We start from the raw sequence: 23,331 nt of genomic DNA, 5'->3' as shown, positions 1-23,331 counted from the left end.
CATTTGTCTCAATAGGGAAATTTTCATCAGTCGGAAAATGTTGCACATTGGGTACTGCCCAAGAGTCTGTCCCATATAAAACCCACTCGCATCCCGGGCCCCACCACTTATTTCTCTACTTCACCCTCCCCGGCTAACAAAGTTTGGGTTCAATCTGATTGAAGTTGGACAACTCAAGTACATGTTCAAGTCAAGATCATTTTTGTTGCTAAAATTGTCTTCATAAAAAGTAGGAAACAAGTCATGAAATAAAATGAAAATCGCGTATCGTCACAAGTAGACTTCAAGTGAAGTTATTGTGAAAAGCCCCTAGTCGCCACATTCCAGCGCCTGTTCGGGGAGGCTGGTACGGGAATTGAACCCGCGCTGCTGGCCTTGTTCTGCTTTACAAGCCAGCTCTTTAGCCCACTGTTTTAAACCAGCCCCTAATTTAGTCTTAATCATTTAATCTTTTTTAAGTTTATAATGGTGTAAAGATCACATGTAGTGGAAAATATACTTAAAGTTTTTGACGCTTTGGTTTGGAATTACTTTAGAAAAAAATCGGAGATAATTCTTACAGATTTGATTTCATCACTTCTAGTGGTAGCCATGGTGTGAGTGGTTGCACACAGGGCAGCTCCTGCTCGAAGCATAGAATAAAGCCCTTTGCAACTGAAAACAGTAGGCATTTCCCCCGGGTGTGTCAGGACTATTGCTCAGCAAACCCAGCAGAAGGTGAAAGACCTGGCCATGGAGTTGGAAGAGACCTGTGGTGCAGTAGTTATTGGGAAGATGGCAGAGGGAGAAGGGCCAGTGCAGTTTGGAAAGCCCAAGATGGAACAGTTAACGGCTGTCATCAGCAAAGAGTTCCATCAACAAAGGAAAGAGGTGGAGGAAGAGCATCGAAGGGGCTGTGGCACCTGTGAAGGGCTCAATGGAAAAGGTCGAAAACGGTCTAGAGGCACGGGGTCGCAGATCCAAGAAATGGAGAGGGTGATGTCGGAACACAGCGATCGGGTGGTAGCATTGGAGGTGGAGGTGGGGCTCTTATGAGATCTTTGCAAGGTGCTGAGAGCAAAGGTGGAAGAACAAGAGAATAGGTTGAGAAGGCAGAACCTGCGAATCGACGGCCTGCCTGAAGGAATGGAAGGCACGAGTGCCACGTCTGTTGGCAGGGCTGGTGACGGAGGGGGTTCTGGACAAGACCTCAGAGGTGGATAGAGTGCACACGTCCCTGAGGAAGAAGCCAAGAGCAGGGGAGCCTCCAAGGGAGGTGACCATAAGACTCTACAAGTTCGTGGAAAAGGAGAAGATCCTGCAGTGGGCCAGGGAGAAGCAGAACTGCAAATGGGAGGGGAACAAGGTCTGAAAATACCAGGACATTTGGGCTGAACTGGCAAAACGACGTACCAGATTTAACAGGGCCAAGGCGGTGCAGTGTCAACGGCAGATGAGGTGCAGGGTGCTCTACCCGGCAAAACCGACTTCTGAAGGCTGGGAATGCTACTTTGAGACCCCAGAAGGGAGGGAGATGTGACGTGGCAGGGTTGAAGAAGAAGCCAGGTTAGAGGCGGAGAAGTGGGCCATCTCGGATGGGCCTGGTACAGGGCAAAATTAGAGGGGGCAGAGCCAAAAGGGGAGGATGGGGGGAGGTGTAAGCTCATGGTAAGTCTTATAACGTGGAACGTTCGAGGGCTCAATGGACTGGTGAAAGGATCATGGTTCTTCGCGCACCACAGGAGTTTGAAGATGGGGGTGGTCTTTCTGCAGGAGACATACCTCCGCGTGAAGGATCGTGTTAAGTTGAGAAGTGGATGGGTGGTCAGGAATTTCACTCGGGGTGGGGGGAGGGAAGGAGAGATATGTGATGATGAGAAGGGTATTGGAGGGGACACTGGTGGTGTTGGTGAATGTATACACACCAAATTAGGACCATGTAGAGTTTATGAGGGGGTTGGTGGCAGCAATCCCGGATTTGGCTGTGCACCCATTGATCATGGGAGGAGACTTTAATTGCGTGGTTGAGCCGAGGATGGACAGGTTGAGCCCAGGTCAATGGGAAGGCTTTGTATAAAATGAAAAATAACAAAGAAAAGTACAGCACAGGAACAGACTCTTTGGCCCTCCAAGCCTGTACCGATCATGATGCAACTAACTGAAAAAAAACTTTCAGCCCTTACTCGGTCCATATGCCTCAATTTCTTCCCTATTCATGTACCCATCCAGATGTCCCTTAAGTCTTGCTAATGTGCCTGCTTCCACTCGTCCTCTGGCAGCGTGTTGCAGGCACCCACCACTCTCTGCATGAAAAACTGACCCCGCACATTTCACTTCAACTTTCCCCCTCTCACCTTAAACCTGTGCTCCTTGTAATTGACACTTCCTGCCTTGGAAGAAGCCTCTGACTATCCACTCTGTCTATGCCTCTCATACTTCTGTAGACCTCTATCAGGTCTCCCCTCAGCCTCAATCTTTCCAGTGAAACAATTCGAGTTTATTCAGTGTCTCCTCATAGCCAACACGCTCATGAACAGGCAACATCCTGGTGAACCTTCTTTTCACTCTCTCCAAAACTTCCACGTCCTTCTGGTAATGTGGTGACCAGAACTGCACGCAATTCTCCAAATGTGGCCGAACCAAGGTTTTATATAGCTGCAACATGATTTCCCAACTCCTGTACTCAATGCCCCGGCTGATGAAGGCCAGCATGTCTTCTTCATCACCTTGGCCACCTGTGTTGCCACTTCTAGGAAACCGTGCACCTGCACGCCCAGATCCCTCTGTATGTTAATGTTCCTAGGTGTTCTGACTTTTACAGCATCATTTATACCTAGGTTTAATCCTCCAAAATGCATCACAGTTGTCCGGATTAAACTCCATCCGTCATTTCTGTGCCCAAGTCCCCAATCTATCTACATCCCGTTATATCCTCTGACATCCTCTTACCATCAGCAATTCCGCCAATCTTTGGGTCATCCACAAACCTATTAATCAGACCATCCACATTTTCCTCCAGATCATTATCTATACTACCAATAACCAACATCCCAGGATTGATCCATGAGGAACACCATAAGTTACAATCTCCATTCTGAAAAACACCCTTCCACCGCTACTCTGTCCTTTATAACCAAGCCAGTTCTGTATCCATCTAGCCAGCCCACCCCGAATCCCATGTGATTTTAGTTTATGTTTGAGTCTGCCATGTGGGACCTTGTCAAACATACATAGACATACATAGAATATTTACAGTGCAGAAAGATGCCATTCTGCCCATTGAATCTGCCCTTGGAAAGAGCACCCTACTTAAGCCCAGACTTCCACCCTATGCTAGTAACCGAGTAACCCGAGCTGACCTTTTAAATATTAAGGGGCAATTTGGAATGGCCAATCCACCTAACCTGCACATCTTTGGACTGTGGGAAGAAACCGGAGCACCCTGAGGAAACCCACACACACACACACACACACACGAGGAGAAAGTGCAAACTCCACACAGACAGTTACCCGGGGCCAGAATTGAACCTGGGTCCCTGGAGCTGTGAGGCAGCAGTGCTAACCACTGTGCCACCATGCCACGCCTTTCTAAAGTCCTTATAAACTACATCCACAGACCTTCCCTCATCAATTTTCTTTTGTCACCTCTACAAAAACCTCAATCAGGTTGATGAGACATGATCTACCCCATTGAAAACCATGTTGCCTGTACTAACTAGTCCATTTTCCTCCAAGGGAGTGGGAGGGTTCATGAAAAGGTTGGGCATGGTGAACCCATGGCGTTTTAAGAACTGAAGGGGGACGAAGAGAGTACTCCTTTTTCTCGCATGTCTACAGGGTATACTCCAGAATTGATTTTTTCATGGTGAACCGCGAAGTGTTGGTAGGGGTGGTGGGGACAGAGTATGTGGGGATAATAATTTTGGACCATGCGCCCCACTGGGACGGGAGCAGAGGCCGGGACGGCAGCTTGATTCGGGGTTGTTGACAGGCAGAGGGTTTTGTGATAAGGTGCGGTCGATGATTAAAGATTATGTGGAGTTTAACCAGAACGGGGAGGTGGCCACATTTTGGGAGGCACTGAAGGCGATGGTCCGAGGAGAGATTATCTTTTTAAGACACACGAGGATAGAAAAAGGAGGGAGGAGTACGAGCAATTATTGGGCGAGATAGTTGAGGTAGACAGGAAGTATTTGAGAGCATCCACTATGGACGGATTGGTGAGAAGGAAAAAAGGTACAGGGGCAATTTGATAGGTTGACGACAGAGCAGCTGCACAGGGCAATGGGGATGCAGTATGTGCACGGGGAGAAGGCAAGTTGAACGTTGGCACACCTGTTACAGAGGCAGGCCGCATCCATGGAAATTTTGAGGCTACGGACAGAGACAGGGAGATGGTGGGGGAGCCGGGAAAGATTAATGAGACGTTTAGGGAATACTATAAGAAACTGTGGTGTGGTCATGGGGGGAGTGAAGAAGGGGATTTGGGGTGGTTTTTGGATGGGCTGGAATTCCCACAACTGGAGGAAAAGAGGCAGGCGCTAGAGGCGCCTTTGGGGCTGAGGGTGGTTTTGGATAGTATAAGGGGGATGAAGTCGAGAAAGGGCCGGATGTTTTTCCGGCGGAATATTCTAAAGAGTTCGCGATGGAATAGGCACTGGATTTGCTGTGGATGTTTAATGAGGCGTTGGAGAAGTGGAAGCTGCCGGAGATGATGAAGCAGGCGACGATTACATAAATCCCAAAAAAGGGGAAGGACCCGTTAGGAATGAGTCATACAGATCCATATTGCTGTTATAAACACAGATGTAAAAGTGCTGAGCAAGCTGGTGACAGGGGGGAATAGAAGTTTGCGTCTCGAGGAGGACCCTTTCATAAAGGGCAGGCAACTCTTCAGTAATATAGGGCAACTGTTAAATGTGATTATGACACCATCAAGAGATCGGGTACCGGATGCGGAGAAGGCAATTGACCAGGTGGAGTGCCTTACCTGTTTGAGGTCCTGGGTAGGTACGGGTTTGGGCCGATGTTTGTGGCATGGGTGCACCTGTTATATGTGGCACCAGTGGCAAGCATACGGACCAACGATATGAGCTCACAAAGTTTCTGGTTTCACAGGGGAACAAGGCAGGGGTGCCCATTGTCACTGCTGCTGTTCGTGCTGTCAATTGAGCCCCTGGCAATGGCCCTCAGGGGGTCGGCAGAGTGGCAAGGGATTATTTTTTAGAATTAGAACAGTACAGCACAGAACAGGCCCTTCGGCCCTCAATGTTGTGCCGAGCAATGATCACCCTACTCAAGCCCACGTATCCACCCTATACCAGTAACCCAACAACCCCCATTAACATTATTTTTTTAGGACACTAAGGGCAATTTAGCCTGGCCAATCCACCTAACCCGCACATCTTTGGACTGTGGGAGGAAACCGGAGCACCCGGAGGAAACCCACGCACACACGGGGAGGACGTGCAGACTCCGCACAGACAGTGACCCAGCCGGGAATCGAACCTGGGACCCTGGAGCTGTGAAGCATTGATGCTAACCACCATGCTACCGTGCTTGGCCAAATTATGAGGGTGAGTAGGGAGCATCGGGTGCCTGGATATGCATACAACCTGTTACTGTACATGTCGGACCCGCTGGAGAGCATGGTGAGGGTTATAGTCCTATTAAGGAGGTTTTGAGAATTCTCAGTTAAACGTGGGGAAAAGTGAGGTATTCCCAGAGAACTAATTGATTTGGAGAGCCAGTCTAGGAGGGCAGACATTCAAGGTAGCCAAGGATAGTTTCAGATACCTGGGGATCCAGGTAACGGGAGAGTGGGTGATATTGCATAAATATAATTTAACAAAGCTGGTGGAGGAGGTTAGTGGAAGAGGTCAGGGAGAATTTTAAGAGGTTGGATACACGACATCTGACTCTGGCAGGGAGGGTCCAAGTAGCGAAGGTGAATGTCCTGTCAATGTTTCTATTCATATCCCAGGCGCTTCCAATTTGTGTACCAAAGGCTTTTTTCGGAAGGTGGATGCGTTTATATCAGAGTTTGTGTGAACGGAGAAGGTGCAAAGGGTGAAGAAGGCCCTGTTACAGAGGTAAAGGCAGAGGGCGGGGGTGGGGGGGGGGGGGGGGGGGGGGGGGGGGGGGGGGGTTGGCATTGCCGAGCGTGTTACATTATTATCGGGTGGCGAATGTGGAGAAGGTGAGGCAGTGGTGGAAAGAAGTGGAGGCAGAATGGGTTATGATGGAGGAACAATCCTGTAGTGGTCCAGCCTGAGGGCTATGGTGACGGTGACATTGCCACTGGTGCCAGGGAGATACATGGGGAGCCCAGTTGTTTAATGTGAAGGTGTGGAATCAACTGAGGAGGTATTTTACGATAGAGGGAACATCGCTGATAATGTCGTTATGTGAAAACTATGGATTTGAGCCGGGTGGGGACAGATGGTCTGTATAGGAAGTGAAGAGGAGTGAGAGTGAGGCATCCGTGCAGCTGCTCTGTCGTCAACCTGTCAAATTGCCACTGTAGCTTTTTTCCTTCTCACCAATCCGTCCATAGTGGATGCTCTCAAATACTTCCTGTCTACCTCAACTATCTTGCCCAATAACTGCTCGTACTCCTCCCTCCATCTGGAAGAGAGGTTTGCTAGTATTGAGGAACTGAACGAGAGGGTAGAACTCCCTAGAGGAAGTGAATTTAGATATGTACTGGTAAGGGACTTTGCACAGAAGGTCTGGAAAGAGTTCCCCAAGCTGCCAAAGTACACCCTCCTGGAAAATGGGGAAAATCTGTGCAGACGACAGAATTGTGAGGTGGGGGTGCATTTTCCCCGGATTGTTCATGTTTGAATAAGTTTGGAATAAAATACATTAAAATAAAATTCACATGACCACATTTTTATCTTGGAGTACTTGAGCACATTGGGCAGTGAGCGTCAGATCAGAAAACATTTGGGGAAACATCTGAGTCAAGACACAATAAAAATCTGTGTAATGAATGAATCAATGATACTTGCACTTACCTATTTCATAGTCTTCATCCTCAGTCAGAACTGCAGCTAAAGAAACAACTGGGGGTTGCTGACACTTCTTGAGCCAGTAGGCTGGAAAAAATAAATGTGGTTTTGAATCAATGACTTCACAACTAAGTCAACTAACAATATTTTATTCAAAAAATATGAATTTGTAGGCTAGGTTAATGCAGGATCTATTTTCTGATTTTGCTGGAATATGCTTGGCAAGATCATTTTGAGACTACCTCTAATTCACTCACACAGGCTTATTTTTGCATTGCTTGCTGACAATTCTTATGAAAAGGTAATGAAGATTGAATAAACTTGCATTATTTTAGTGCCTTTCACAACCTCTGGAGGTCCCAAGACATTTAAGTCAATGTAGTAAGTTTGAAGCTAAATTTGTTTCAAAGGGGTGAATGAATGTATCTGTTTCTGAACGGAGTGTCGTGGAATTTTCCAGCAAATTTGTCTCGAGCAAGCTTCCACAGCAACATGAAGTAAATTACAAAATAATCTTATTCATGGTCTCAGTTGAGGGATAAATATTAGCGGCATGCTGCAAGAGCTTCCTTTTTCTTCCTCAGTAAGTGCCGTGGGATCTTTAACAATTCCAACTCTCTGGCCTTGGGTTTGAAACCATTACTTTCTAAATCGGGGAGGAGCACGCTATATGGCTGCTGCTTATTAAGTTTATTCTTGAAGATTTCATCAACACATTCGTGACAATTATCTGAATAATGGACAGCTGAGATTAAATAGGATACAAACCACTGATCTTCTTCAAAAGAATGGAAATAAGGAATTGAAACATTTCTCCAAAGCCAATCAGCAGTGATAAAATTTCACACTGTATAATGTTAAAGTGGTCCATAGCTGTGTCCATAATTTACTAAAATTTAAACCAGGCAGGTTCATATTTAACATTAATAGAATGGTGGTGGCATGATTCAACAGTGGTTAGCACTGCTGCCTCACAGCGCCAAGGTTCAATTCTGACCTTGGGTGACTGTCTAGAATTTGCACATTCTCCCCATGTCCGCGTGGCTTTCCGGCGGGTGCTCCGGTTTCCTCCCCCAGTCCAAAGATATTCAGGTTGGGTGGATTTTCCCTGCTACAACTGCCCATAGTGACCAAAGATGTGCAGGTTAGGTGGAATTACGGGGGTAGGTCAGGGAGTGGGTCGAGGTAAGGTGCTCTTTCAGAGCCAAATGGCCTCCTTCTGAGTGGCTGATCAAGAACAAATACAATATCAAAATACATGGTTGTATTCGAGGACAGGGTGACATTATGGGTCACCCTTGGGTATCTGTTTGAATTGGACTCAGGTATTTGGAATAAAAATTTCCTTCTTTTGTCTGTCACAAGAATCCTGGTGCAAGTTAATCTGACAGCTACAGCGCCATGGCAACATGGCTCCACAACAGAAAAACAGAATTGTCTCATCAGCTGGAATTCAGCACACTATGGGTTTGGCTGCACTTGTCTTTTAAAAACAAATGGTTAGTATTTGTGGGGTGGGATTTTCCATCCCTTCCCACCGCCGGGGACCTCTGGTGCTGGAAAAGGCGACCCCCATGGCAGGTTTCCCAGCAGTGGGATGGGCGAGCCATGCAAAACGCCATAGATATCGGTGAGTTCGGAAGATTCCTCCTGAGGTCAATGGCGAGCCACCTCCGCCTTCGTGTCGCACACCACGGTGGAGTTGGGGCAGGGAGGCGGAAAATCCCGCCCGTCGAGATGGGCATTATGAAATTAATGTGATTAGAAGAAGGATTACTTCTGTTGTTAAGAATGCTCATTTAAACTGCCTGCTGCACATTATATATGAACCTATGATGGGCAGAACGGTGGCGCAGTGGGTTAGCCCTGCTGCCTCACGGCGCCGAGGTCCCAGGTTTGATCCCGGCTCTGGGTCACTGTCCGTGTGGAGATGGCACATTCTCCCCGTGTTTGCGTGGGTTTCGCCCCCAGAACCCAAAGATGTGCAGGGTAGGTGGATTGGCCACGCTAAATTGCCCCTTAAATGGAAAAAATGAATTGGGTACTCTAAATTAAAAAAATATATATATTAACCTATGATGCCTTATAGGGGCATGTGGTGAACACTGGTCGGGAAGAATAAAGTAAGCTTGGTGATTGAAGGTACAGTGAAAGAGGCAGGTTTTTTAGAAACTGAGGAGGACAATGAGCAAGATACTGTCACTTCAGCCTTCCTCTATGAAACTGTCTCTTTCTAAGCCTGCATGTTTTTCTTGCTCCTTCTTCACATTTCAATGAATCATCCAAGCACAATTCTTTAAATACCTCGCTGATAAAAATTAAAGCAAATTACAGCGGGTGATGGAATCTGAAACAAAAACAGAAAATGCTGAACAATCTCAGCAGGTCTCAAAGCATCGGTGGAGAGAGGATGGAGCTAACATTGAGTCTGGATGATTCTTTGTCAAAGCTGGAGACAGCCAGAAATAGGATCAGATTTGTACTGATGTGGAGACGGGGACGCTATGGGGGGTGGTGTTGGAGGGGGTTGGAAATGCATGGAACAGTGGGGCTGGATAGAGGGTCAGCGATCGGTGGAAATTGACAAATAGGTCATTGACAGAAAGACAAAGGGAATGTAAATGGAAATAATGACGAGAAGGGTGCTGATAGTGGCACACTTTAAATACCCTTCTCTTTTAAACATTCATTTATGGGAAGTGAGCATCATTGGCTGCGCCATTATACATTGCCCATCTCTAGTTATTGTAAGGGTGCGAGAAGTTTTTCTATATTAAAAACTGCTTTTGTTGTTTTGTTTCTCCTTGATGTTTTTCAAGAATTTCCGCAAGTAAACAATTTAAAAGTCAACAGTCAAGGGGATAAATAAACAATGGTTCTGCGTTTTAGTGGGAAATTATTGGTGCACACCATTTTGAGAGTGATAGGAAAATTGTCCCAAATGTGTATTGAAGGGTACAACAGCTTTAGAGAAACTGAAACATCAGACCATACAGATCAGATTTTCGGATGTGAGTGTGCTGTTTGAATTGCAGTTTACGGGTGAATAGGCCACAAGTGATGATTCAGGCCACTCTGAATGATTGTCCAGGGAGGAAGGAGGAGCCAATCCTGAGGCACCAAGGTTGTGGTGCCTGAGAAAAAGAAAGGACTTGCAGGCATATCGTGCTTTTCACATCCTTAAGGCATCCCAAACCACTTCACAGCTGGTGCATTACAATAGACGTGAAATCCCTATTGTTTTGATACAGTAACATCATGGTTATATTGTTGGGTTAGTAATCCAGTGATCCATAATTCTTTCATGGGACGTGGATGTCTCTGGCAAGGCCAGTATTCATTGCCCCTCTCTCATGGACCCTTGAACTGAGTAGTTTGCTGGGCTATTTCCAAGGGGCAGTAAAGCGTCAACCACATTGCTGTGGATCTGGAGTCACTTGTAGGCCAGAGTAGGTAAGGATGGCAGATTCTCTTCCCTTCAGGACACTACTGAACCAAGCAGAGTTGCGATTTAAAAGAAAATATATTTTATTGAGCCATTTATACGGGCGGTGCGATTTAACGGGGCTTTGCTGTTTCTTTTGCCCTCGGCCAGGAACGCCGCACTTAGATCATTTCCTACACTGACAAGCTCAGCTCTGATCTTTTGACTGCCTCATCAGCCCTTCCCTCCCCCAAACCTGATCACTGGCATGGACAACCTGGCACCCAGGCTCCTTGACACTGCCAGCCTGGCACTATGGCATTGTCAGATGAGACCCCAGGACAGTACGGCACAGGCTAATGCCTCATTTAAATATGTAGTTACTCGCCCAGAGGCCTCTCGCCAGATTCAACGGCCCCATCTTTACATTAGTAGGTGCAATAGTAGTTTGGTGCGATGAGGTTGTGGTTTTTACAACATTCAATAAACATTTCATGGTCACGATTTCGACTTTTATTCCCAAATATTTATTCACTTGAAATTTCACCATCTGCCATGTTGGGATTCGAACCTGGGCCCCACAGTATTACCTTGGGTCTCTGAATGACTAGCCCAGTGACAGTACCACTATGCCAACATGTATCTTTGGTGGGTATATGTTAACAGCAATGAATCCAAATTTAATTGCTATCTAATGAGAAAGAGACTTCAGTTCACTGGGCAAAGCTTTCTTCTGCAGCAAGACAGTCTGCAGTGAGGGCAGAATCATCCTATTTTTATTTTGATGGGTTGTACTTCACCAAGTAGCTGAAAGGAAGGATCTATAAGTATTGACCAGGACTGTCGTGAAGAGGGTGGAGATACATTACTTAATGATCTGTTGAGCTTCTCGCAGAAAAATACTTTTCACTGTACCTTGGTACACGTGACAATAAACAAAATCCAAATGTGTACTGTGGGGGAACATTTCAAAACGATCTGAGTGTGGTGGGGGAAGGAGATGCATCCGTTCCCTACAATCTACCAAGTGGATATTTTTGTAGTGCTTGGTGCTGTAATGCAGAAAAGAAGCTTATACTGGAGCAATACTTCTTCATCCTCCTTTAGCTAAATGTACAAAGGAGTTACTTAAATGTTGCTTTTCATCTTAGAGTGAAGGTTTCATTGTAGTTTTATGTCTAGGTCATGTGGCCGTTAATGTTGAGGGGAGTGAGGAGTCATGCATGTTCTTTGAATGTCATCTGAAGGAGGTGCTTCTGTTTTAGTTTTGAATCTAGAAAAAGGGAGAACAATAGGGCCGAAGTTAGTTTGCCCAGCATCACTCTCAGTGACCCACGTGGCATTCATCATTGGCTCAACATGGATCTGCCAAGCTTCACGAGAAGCAGCAGTTGACAAATTTCACCATTATACATTCATTTCCTCATGTTATTTCGCAGCATGGAGACAAAATTGGTTAAGTGGCAGAAAACAAAAATGGTGAATGGTTGTTTTTCAGACGGGCGGAAACTTTATAGTGGGACTTCCCACAGGTCGGTGTTAAGACCCCTGCTTTTCTTGAGATCCTGGACTTCAACATACAGTACACAATTTCAAAACTTGCTGTGGCACACAACTTGGAAGAATCGTGAACTATGAGGAGGACAGTTTTAAACAACTGTACCAAAACAAAAAGACTCAGAGGTGCTGGTGAAATGGGCAGACCAGTGGCAGGTGAAATTTAGTGCAAGCAGAAATGATCTGACTTGTTAAGAAGAACAAGGAGAAGCAATATAAATTAAAGAATACTATTCTAAAGGGGTTGCAAAAGCAGAGTGATCTGGGGGGAGATGTGCACAAATCATGGAAGGCGGCAGGGCAGGTCGAAAGAGTAGTTTGAAAAGCACTTGCGTTAATAGGCTTTATAAATAGAAGAAGGGGATTGATTCTCCATTTGAGAGACCAAGGGCACGATCTACATGCCACATTGCGCCCAAAATCTCTGCCTGGATCTACCGGCTCATCACGCGATCACGAGAGACATCGCGATCGGAATCCCGCCCATTGTGGGCAGCATCACTATTTTGCAAATCTGCATATTAGAGTGAGACAGTTAGTTGGTGTTTAATCGGGAATAATTGGTGTTTTTTACACAATGAAGTACCTCATTGTCTTTGGCCTTATAGAGTATACAGGCTAATGTCCCTTTCCATTTACTAATACTGTACTGCCTTCTCGCAACCAGAGACAGTGGGCAGCATGATTCACCTCAGTAAACAAAGTTAAAATAGGGATAGGAGAATGTATTTTGTACCCATGCCAAACCTTTCCACATTTGGAGAACATGAGAAAAAACATCATCATGTATCAATATTTTGAGCTATCGCGTAGTCGTCTGCAATTGTAAGGCCCAGAAGCTGTAAACCTCAGCGTCATTGCCTACAGCAAGCTTCCACACACACTGGCTTAAATATGGAATCTACGGTTGCAAAATTAGAGGCGAACATTCAATGGTTTGGGAGTAATTCAAGTCAACTGCTTTTATCTCAAGCCTTACTGTGAATTTATTTTCAATACAGTAGGAATTAACAAAATGCCGTTGATTAAATTAAATCTACACGTCCTAATTAAATGTTTTTGACTAACAATATTTCCTCAGCTTGCTGCATAGTAATTTGTTTTACAATATGCAGGTGCTGACATCCATTCAGATTGACTTTGACATGGTCCAAATTGGCAAAAAACTACACTTTTGATCAACTTAGATTTTAGAAAAGTAAAAAATCTTATACACCAAGAATAATTGGTGTAACGTTTCATTGCTGCAGACATTTTCAAAATTCTTTTATTGCTCTCAAATGGTTTTGCGTTTCCCCTCCTTCAAGACACTGATTCATTTCTGAGCTTTGATTTCATATGCACCAAACAGCATATCCCTCACCATGGATATTATTCAGTGGACAATTTCAGCAGTAAGTATTGCCAGAATGCTCCACAGTTAAACCAATTCTGCTCTCAGTTGGCATCTATCGCACTCAGTAGAAGCTGATTAGGACCAGGAAAACTGCCCAGATTTACCCTCCAGCTGGTGAATTAGCTGATTTCAGCTGAGTTTATATTCTGACAGTCAGATCAGCTGAGATTAGTTCATCCAATATGCAGCAGGAACTTGCTTATATAGGTCACCTACTCACTGGATAAATTCAACTGGGTCATAGGAAGAATGATTTTGGAAAACCTGTACAACCATAGTGAATCTTAATTGGAAGGTATTGATCAGCAAATCTTTGTGAAGTGTCACTGGTGATCGGGACGCCAGTGTTGGAAGGACCTGATGTTGTCCAGTAAAACAAGGTTAGTTTATTAAATATTGCACTGGCACTTCAGGTTATTGCTCGTGACACACTGGGTGCAAGGGATGGAGAGAGTGACGGAGGTGTGGATTGTATGAGAAGCTAAAATTTCCCGGCACTACAACATTAACAACAGTTTATGGGGTGTGGGGGTGGGACGGGGTTTGCGGGGACAAATGGAAGGGACAAAATGCAGTGAACAAGGTGGCATAGAGGACTAGGAAGAGGAGGCAGAGGGAGCTGTAGCAATGTCAACCATGGGATTTAGTTGCATGTAGATCGTGCCCTTGGTCTCTCAAATGGAGAATCAATCCCCTTCTATTTATAAAGCCTATTAACGCAAGTGCTTTTCAAACTACTCTTTCGACCTGCCCTGCCGCCTTCCATGATTTGTGCACATCTCCCCCCAGATCACTCTGCTTTTGCAACCCTTTAGAATAGTATTCTTTAATTTATATTGCTTCTCCTTGTTCTTCTTAACAAGTCAGATCATTTCTGCTTGCACTAAATTTCACCTGCCACTGGTCTGCCCATTTCACCAGCACCTCTGAGTCTTTTTGTTTTGGTACAGTTGTTTAAAACTGTCCTCCTCATAGTTCACGATTCTTCCAAGTTGTGTGCCACAGCAAGTTTTGAAATTGTGTACTGTATGTTGAAGTCCAGGATATCAAGAAAAGTAGGGGTCTTAACACCGACCTGTGGGAAGTCCCACTATAAAGTTTCCGCCCGTCTGAAAAACAACCATTCACCATTTTTGTTTTCTGCCACTTAACCAATTTTGTCTCCATGCTGCGAAATAACATGAGGAAATGAATGTATAATGGTGAAATTTGTCAACTGCTGCTTCTCGTGAAGCTTGGCAGATCCATGTTGTGCCAATGATGAATGCCACGTGGGTCACTGAGAGTGATGCTGGGCAAACTAACTTCGGCCCTATTGTTCTCCCTTTTTCTAGATTCAAAACTAAATCAACCATGATTGAATGGTGGAGTGGACTCGATGGGCCGAATGGCCTTACTTCCACTCCTATGTCTTATGGTCTTATGGTCTAATGTTCAAGCATTTCATTTCAATTTGGTGAAGGACCCCCTGCATATTTTGATTGGGGAGGGAGCTTTAATGAACTTTGAGCACAGGTTTAACATAGGTTCCCAATGGACATCATGCTCGGCCCCCAGCATGGGTATTCATTAGGTTCCTCAGGTGTCACAGTCTTCAAGCACCCGCACTCTGAAGTATCAGGGGTCTGCTACAGAGTTACCAGCACATAAAGGAGAAGTGGTTTCATAGTTAAATAGAAATATTTCACAAAATATAAATCTGGGTTGTTTTTCACAAGCCAGGTGCAGTGCGCATGCAGTAGTGAGGTTTCTGTTTTGTCCCTGTACCGCATGTGTGGTAGTGGACAGAGTCAGACAGCACCAGAACATAAATGGCCAACCCACACAGGCAGATTATATTTAATGGAGAAAAACAGTGTTGAGGAGAAAGGACCAAATAGAGAAAATAAATATTCAGTAAGTTATAATCAGCTGACATCAGGTTTGGTGTTCAAATCTTCTGGACTGCAAAGTAAAAAGGAGGGGAGGTGTTGGCCCTGAGGTGGGAGTGGAGACTGTGTGCCAAGACTAAATTGCAACACCATGTTGCAGAAAAAATAGCTTTCCTGTTATAGTTAATTTTAGTTATAGGCTGCAATTCTCCAGCTGTTGAGATTCTCTTTTTCTCTTGGCAGCTGGTTTCCCGGTGGCGTGAAGTGGCTTCAATTTGAAATCCCATTGACAAGCTGGGGGGGGGGGGGGGGAGAGGGGAGAGAGAGAGAGAGAGAGAGAGAGAGACAGCAAATGGTGCGCTGCAGAGAAACACATGGCTGGGGGACCGGAGATTCCTGCCCACAGTGTCTCAGTTATGGAAAGATATTACGGATATGCAGTTGCTCTGTCCACATCTATGCAGATGAAAGGAGAGTTAAAATTCCAAGTGCAACGGTCGGTCAGAATTCCAGAAGTTGCAGCTTTTTGTGTGCTTTTGAAACTGTCCAACAATTTTGAAGATGAGTATAATTCAGAGGAACAATGACTGCAGCTGTGCTCACAAAATGGAGGTAAAAAGCAGTAAAACAAAGACAGGATGGAGTTTAAGGTTGAGAATAGCACCGTTATATCAGGTGCCAAACGTTATCTTGTTCCTGCCCCAGGAATGGAGAAATATGTTCGCAGAGCCTCCACACATCTGGGAGAGAACTAAGATTGTAGAGGGCAGCATCTGTACAGCTTTGCAGCAAGGTAAAAAGTGCAGTTTGAAGTAGAAGAAACATTTCAACCCTGCCAATGGCTGTCAGTATAATCTGACAAATACTACCACCGATTGTAGATTGGGACACTTTCTGTCGACTGATGGTCTCCGCTCTTGTCAGAACAGGCACACTCAAACGAAGATTAAACCCTGCTATTTCAAGCCATGCATCATTATATTTTCCCTTTGGGCAAACAAAGATAAGAATATGAATTATCAATCCCAATATAGTTGCACTTCTGCAAAGTCTGGTATCTGCATAATTCAACTTCTATTTAAAGGAGAAATATGGGGGTTAAAGGCTGTTGGAACATTTCACCCTAATCAATGGCATTCCTTAATGTAAATAACACTTTCTAAAAGGGCCTTCCAAGGAAGTTATCATGCAAATGTTCAGAAAGTCTCTTTTAATTCATTAGCATGCATTGCTGAAACAGACTGACCGTGAAAATTGAGGACAAAGAATCCCCCTCCGGAGAAGTCACTGTGAAACTTGATAAGAACCTGATTGGTGGAGCTGTAAGCTGATTCCAGAGCTGTATTGCCACTGAAAATGCCTAACTGCGGAGCAGTCTGGTCAGGCCCATCCCTGTATAATAAATGAAGACAAGTGTGTCTGAAAATTAGTTCAGGAACAAAATTCAACAACTTTCAGTACTGATTATACAGACTTGTTTTGTTTTTAAGCTGCTACATGTCAGCTATCCATTGAGCAATATTTGCAGAATTAAAGCAATGTTAAAACTAATTTGCTGTAAAATATCATCCACATGTGCATAGCTCTGCACATTAAATCCATGCAAAGCACATTAAATCTCCAGCTAAAAAAAATGCATGTTCTTTTAACACCGTCACAAATTAGCAACTTTGCTGAACGAAGATCAGCAAAGCCTTCAAAGATCCACATGAAAACAACTGCACAGAAGTTTGCTATTTGAGCTAATCACAGCTATTTTCAAAAATCCATCCCAACTATCATTAAAAATATAGCTGCAGAATTACAGTTATATGATAAGAAATCAATTAAATAGTTCTGTTGAAATTAATAAGTTACCCATACGATGTTCCATGCAATAACATTTATTTCCAGTATCATCCATATTCGTTAACCAAAATGTTGTGCTCCTGCATTTCACTTGCAAAGATCAACCATGCACACATGGTCTGGGGCCCCAGTCTCCAAGTGTGAATGTTCTTTATAGCAAAGGCTCTCACAATTGGGGAGTCCCAGTACGGTATGTTTAACAAAGATGTTTCTTGGAATGACGCAGACTGCTGTGCATGGGGAGACGTGAGCATGAACTCCTCTTGAATACCTCTGGTCCCGTTTTCTTTCTGATTAATCTGACTTCATATCAATCAGTATTCATCTCCTAGAAGTGAAGTCAAATCAGCGATGACTGACAACTAGTCAAGCCACTTGCAAGTTAAAGAGATTAAACCAGTTACTTTATGCAGGCACATTTCTGGAATGCATATCATTCTTTACACAAGTTGGATGCATGCAGCTTGAAAATGACAGAAATAGGAAGTGTAATGAACTCCAATTGGCTTTATTGGTTGGCCAATTGGAGTATGAGCTCCCTCAATGATAGCTCATTGAGGGGGCCCATATAAGCACCTGTGTAGACTTTGTGAGCCAGTCTAGGACCCAGAAGCTCTTCCGAAATTTTGTAAGGCCAGGCTGGGACCTTTTGCATTAAGGAAGAAAGTAGATGACGAAATAGAAAGGTTACGGCGCGACGGCATTATCAGACTCGGAAGGGGCAGCGCCGGTGGTACCAATTTTGAAGCCAGACGGCTCGATATGTCTCTGTGGAGATTTCAAACAGACGGTAAACAAATACGCACTGCTGGACAAATACCCAATCCCGAAAATAGACGACCTATATGCCAAATTGGTAGGTGGATTTTTGTTCACGAAACTGGACATGAGCCACACCTACCTGCAGTTAAAACTGGACAAGGACTCCCAGAAGTTCACTACGATCAACACCCTGAAGGGCCTTTTTCGTTATACTAGGCTACCTTTCGGAGTGTCATCAGCTTGCGCTATATTCCAGCGTACAATGGAAAATATTCTGCAGGGACTACCACAGATGGTGATCTATTTGAACGATGTCTTAATCACGGGTAGGACAAACAAGGAACACTTAAGGAACCTGGAGGAAGTGCTCAGGCGTTTCGCAAAGGCAGGCGTATGGCTAAAAAGGGAAAAATGTGTTTTTCTGGCCCCACAAGTGACGTACCTGGGATATAAAGTAGACGAGTCAGGCTTACACCCATTAGAAGACAGAGTAAGGGCAATAAAAGAAGCCCCAGCTCCCACCACGGTCCAGGAGTTACAATCATTTCTAGGGTTGGTAACCTATTATGGAAAATTTATTGAAAATAGGGCGTCCATCATAGAACCCCTCTCCCAGCTACTAGAAAAGGGGCAAGAATGGAAATGGTCCGCCCGCCAAAACCGAGCATTTAGGGACATTAAGGAACAGCAGTCATCTGAAAATGTCCTAGAGCATTATGACCCAAGGGAGGAGTTGGGACGGAATGGGGAAGAACGGCCAATAGCCTATGCTTCGAGGACCTTGGCGATGGCTGAGAGGAAGTACGCCCAAATCGAGAAGGAAGGACTGACGGTGATATTCGCAGTAAAAAGATTTCACCAGTATCTGTACGGGCGGAAATTCACCATAGTGACGGACCATAAGCCGTTATTAGGGTTATTAAAAGAAGACAAGTCAATACCGCCGATTGCATCAGCTAGAATCCAACGCTGGGCATTGCTACTGACGGCGTATAGATACGTTCTGGAGCACAGACCGGGAACCCGAGTCGCAAATGCAGATGCTTTGAGTAGACCTCCCCTCCCGGACACTCCGCCGCAAATACCAAAAGTAGAGACGACAGTAATGACTCTAAATTTTTTGGACACCCTACCAGTAGACGCACAACATATTCGGTTGTGGACGCAAAAAGACCCAGTTTTAGCCAAGATGAAGCATTTACTGCTAACAGGGGAACTGGAAAGACCAGTGGAGCCCCAGGTGCACCTATACTGGAGCAGAAGGGACCAAATAACCGTAGAAGACGGTATCCTATTATGGGAAGCCCGGGTAATAGTCCCAGCTCAGGCCCATCAGGCAATCTTAACCGAGTGACATCACGGACACCCCGGGGTGTCTAAAATGAAGATGCTAGTTCGAAGCTACGTTTGGTGACCAGGTTTGGACACAGACATAGCAGCCTTGGTACGTCGGTGCCAGGAGTGCCAGCAGGGGCAAAGAGTGCCACCAGCGGCGCCATTGCACCTGTGGGAATGGCCAGGCAGACCATGGACCCGCCTGCATATTGACCATGCCGGCCCATTCATGGGCTCAATGTTTTTGTTGATAGTGGACGCCCACCCCAAATGGTTGGACATCCACCGGATAAACGCGGCAAGCACAGCATCGACAATTGAAAAGCTCAGAGCCTCGTTTGCAACACATGGACTTCCAGAGGTATTGGTGTCGGACAACGGAACGGCATTCACAAGTGGGGAATTTGGAAAATTCTTGAAGGAAAACGGAGTCCGTCACATCAAAACGGCCCCTTACCATCCAGCCACCAACGGCCTGGCAGAGATCGCGGTCCAGACATTTAAAGCGGGACTCAAGAAATAGCCGGCAGCATCAATGGACATTAAGCTCTCCCGCTGGCTGTTTGATTACAGGACCACACCGCATTCCACAACGGGCATACCGCCAGCTGAACTCTTAATGGGAAGGCGGCTGCGAACGAGGCTGAGTCTCCTTTTCCCAAATTTAACGGGGAAAGTGGAGAAACAACAGGAGGCCCAACACAGGGGCCATAATAATAGTCGGCAGCAGAGACATTTCCAGGTGGGGGCACCGGTTTAGGTCAAGAATTATGAGAATGGACCAACGTGGGTCAAAGGCACGGTAGAGTCCCAAACAGGGCCCATATCCTATGAGGTTTCGATAGGAGGTAAGGTGCTGAAGAAACACCTAGACCAAATAAGGGCAGCGGAACCACACCTGGAGGCAGGCGAAGCAGGACCGCCTCAAGCTGAGATAGCCCAGACGGAAAGGATACCCACACCCCAGCCCCGAGCAATTTCTCCAGACCCCATCGTCAGAGTTGGAGATGGACACGTTCGACGAGGCCGCTGCGACACCTCTCCCCAAGGAGGATGAAGAACAACTTCCAAGGAGGTCGTCAAGGAAAAGATGGGCACCTATAAGGTACACCTCGCCCACTTCGGAGAACGACCCGGCGGACGACACAGAGGTGACAGACCCAGATATGAGGAGCAGGAAGAAGCTCAGAGGAATGCCAGCTGGCAGGAATTCCTCGGACCTTGGGGGGGGGGGGGAGGGGTGTAATGAACTGCAATTGGCTTTATTGGTTGGCCAATTGGAGTATGAGCTCCCTCAATGATAGCTCATTGAGGGGGCCCGTATAAGACCCTGTGTAGGCTTTGTGAGCCAGTCTTACATTGACTGGACTGCTGGCAGCACTGTTTGTAGCTGCTCCTGTAATATCGTTATTGTAAATAAATATTGGTGTGGTGACGGAGCTCCTGCCTCCCGTGGATTACTACAGGAAGTAATATGTAGGACTATGAAGATTTGACAACAGCAATTGGATTTATCGTATGCACATGAGGCTGAAGCTGTTTTTTTTACACTGGATTTGAGTCAACATGCATGTATCCATAGAATCTTTAAAGTGTAGAAGGAGGCCATTCAGCCCGTCGAGTCTGCACCGACTCTTCTAAAGAACACTGTACCCGCACCCTACCCAAGCCCCATCTACCTTATCCCTGTAACCCAGCAACCCCCATTTAACCTTTTTGGACACTAAGGGCAATTTAGCATGGTCAATCCACCTAACCTGCACATCTTTGGACTGTGGGAGGAAACCAGAGCACTCAGAGGAAACCCACGCAGACAGTGAGTGACCCAGCCGGGAATTGAACCTGGGACCCTGGAGCTGTGAGGCAACTGTGCTAACCACTATGCTACCATGCTGTAGTTTGATTAGCTGAACAACATAGGTGAACCAATATTTCTGGACTTTGTCGGTTTAATATTGTGTAAACGCTGAATTTACTGGGTTTGGAACTTCTTCTCCAGTTGCATGCCCAAAGGCAGGTCCTTGGCAATTATTCGTCAATCCACAGCAAAATGCCATGATCTTTTTCCCATGGGTAGGGTGTGAAGGTGGGCTCCAGGTCTGCTTCAGCCGAATGCGGATCGTTCCCCATGCTGTTGGCATTAAACTAATCCACACAATATTAGCTATCTAGTCAACTGAGCTAACCAGTCCCCCTTTTCAAAGTCATGAAGCTAATAAATATTTTTTTGTGCTGTCAAGGTAGCTACAAAGTTACATCCTCAGCTTTATCTGTTCTTTCCGCTTTTGCAACCCTTGGTTTCGATCTGGCAATCAGACAATTATGATCTGTGATAGCTGTGACAGGGAAAATATCATCAAATTCAGCTTGACAGCTTTCTAAAAAATAAAAAATGGTCTTCAGAATTTGTGCTGGCATTTCATCAGCTGAGGTTCGAACATCCTTGTGGCCCAACGCATTTTCCTGTTCCTCTGAATTCAACGAGGATTGGTTGCAGGTCATTGAACTTGCTCACAGAGTTCTCGGGTAGCATTCAGAGAAAGTGTGAGTGGCAAGGGAGAGGGAAGAAAGAGAAAACAAAGAGGAGTTAGAAAGGTGAGAAAAGGAGACGAAGAGAAGGAATAGAGACTGAGAGAATAATAAGAACAGAATGAAGTGGCAAAGATAGAGAGAGAAATGGGAGGGTCAGGGAGACGGAGGGAGATAGAGGTGGCAGATGGAGAGATGTAACAGAGAAAGACCATATGCACCTGAATGAATGACAGAAAGGGGAACTGGTTTCATACTAGATTCCACACTGAAGTGTTTATCTCTGTACTCTAAGCAGAGCTAGTCTATGACCTCACCTCTGATGGACTAGCATCTGAGCTACCCTTGCCTATACCCTGGCTGCAGGAACTGGTTTGTAAAACCTTCCTTCTCATTTTCAATTAAGATTCCTTGAGGGCGGCACGGTGGCACAGTGCTACCTCGCTAGCACTGCTACCTCACAGTGCCAAGGACCGGGTTCGGATTTTCCATGTGGAGTTTGCCCGTGGGTCTCACCCTCACACCCAAAGATGTGGGGCTATGTAGATTGGCCACGTTAAATTTAATTTTTTTTGAAAATCCTTGATTGTGCAATGCTGATTTGACAACAACATTGTCATCTTGGAGCTGAACACAAAAGCTGAGACTCTTTCTTAACCGCCCCCAGCTGAAATTACACCCAATAATGCTATGTCAAAGAAAACATCAACTATTTATAGCTTAGCTCCTGGTTGACTTTTTCTGACAGTTACTTTGATTCTGCGAGTGGTTGTTGCCTTCTACAGTTGTTTGAAGTTGCACAAGTCCACAGGGAGCTGACCTGGCTGGTTCTGAAAGACTCACAAAGGGCATCCTCAATGAAATCTGCCACGTACTGCAGCCTCCGAGCAGGGAAAGGACCACATTCTTAATGGTTGTGGAGGTAACTGTGAACATGAATCTTTATGCATATGGATCATTCAATACAGGAGCTGGAGACATTTGCAACACCTCCTAGTTTGCTGTCCACTGTTTCACAAAGAGATTAGTGTGGCTCCCTATTCAAAGAGAGCTCATTACAATGCATTCTCTCGTGCTGGAGGAAACTAATTTAGATCAGTGCAACAATCAGTGTTCTTCGATAGATTCCACACTGAAGTGTTTATCTCTATGCTCTAGCAGAGCTAGTCTATGACCTCACCTCTGATGGACTAGCATCTGAGCTACCCTTGCCCCCTGCCCTGGCTGCAGGCTACGTTGTGCCCACTGCCTCACCATGTGCACATCCTACCTCTGTGCTCTCCGATAAATTACACACTGTCAGTATCTGAGCTCGTGGTTGCAAGTACAAAATCGAATGACAGTGCTGAGTCTTCATCATCACTGCCTTTCTCCTGTTCCTCCATCGTCTGGCCAGGTTGCACTTCTTGGGTATTTGAAAGGCAAAATATACAAGGCGAAGGTCGTGGTGCAAGTAAGTGGGGGAAGTTAAAAGCGCACAATTGCACCATTGCATAAATCAGGAGAGTGTGGCACAAGGAGGAGGTGAAATATGAGAAGGAAGGCGAGGTACGAGTATCTTCAATGGTTTCACACACCTCTGGCCATGAACTCAACAATGGGTATCAGTACCAGCTA

General features: G+C 45.5%; 1 protein-coding gene across 1 annotated transcript in view; it reads right to left on the bottom strand.

Annotated features, from left to right (window-relative positions):
* Window positions 1–23,331, bottom strand: part of LOC119967641 (CUB and sushi domain-containing protein 1-like) — a 2,889,858-nt gene that overhangs the window by 249,335 nt on the left and 2,617,192 nt on the right. The window contains exons 44-45 of the mRNA XM_038800434.1: window positions 16,487–16,632; window positions 6,999–7,079 (exon numbers count right to left, since the gene is read on the bottom strand). Coding sequence (XP_038656362.1) covers window positions 6,999–7,079; window positions 16,487–16,632 — 227 coding nt within the window. The remainder of the gene's footprint in view (window positions 1–6,998; window positions 7,080–16,486; window positions 16,633–23,331) is intronic.

The sequence above is a fragment of the Scyliorhinus canicula genome, chromosome 6 (genome assembly GCF_902713615.1).
Source record: "Scyliorhinus canicula chromosome 6, sScyCan1.1, whole genome shotgun sequence".
NCBI lineage: Eukaryota > Metazoa > Chordata > Chondrichthyes > Carcharhiniformes > Scyliorhinidae > Scyliorhinus > Scyliorhinus canicula.
The sequence above is the reverse complement of the archived record's forward strand: the minus strand, read 5'-3'. Positions and strand labels throughout refer to the sequence as shown.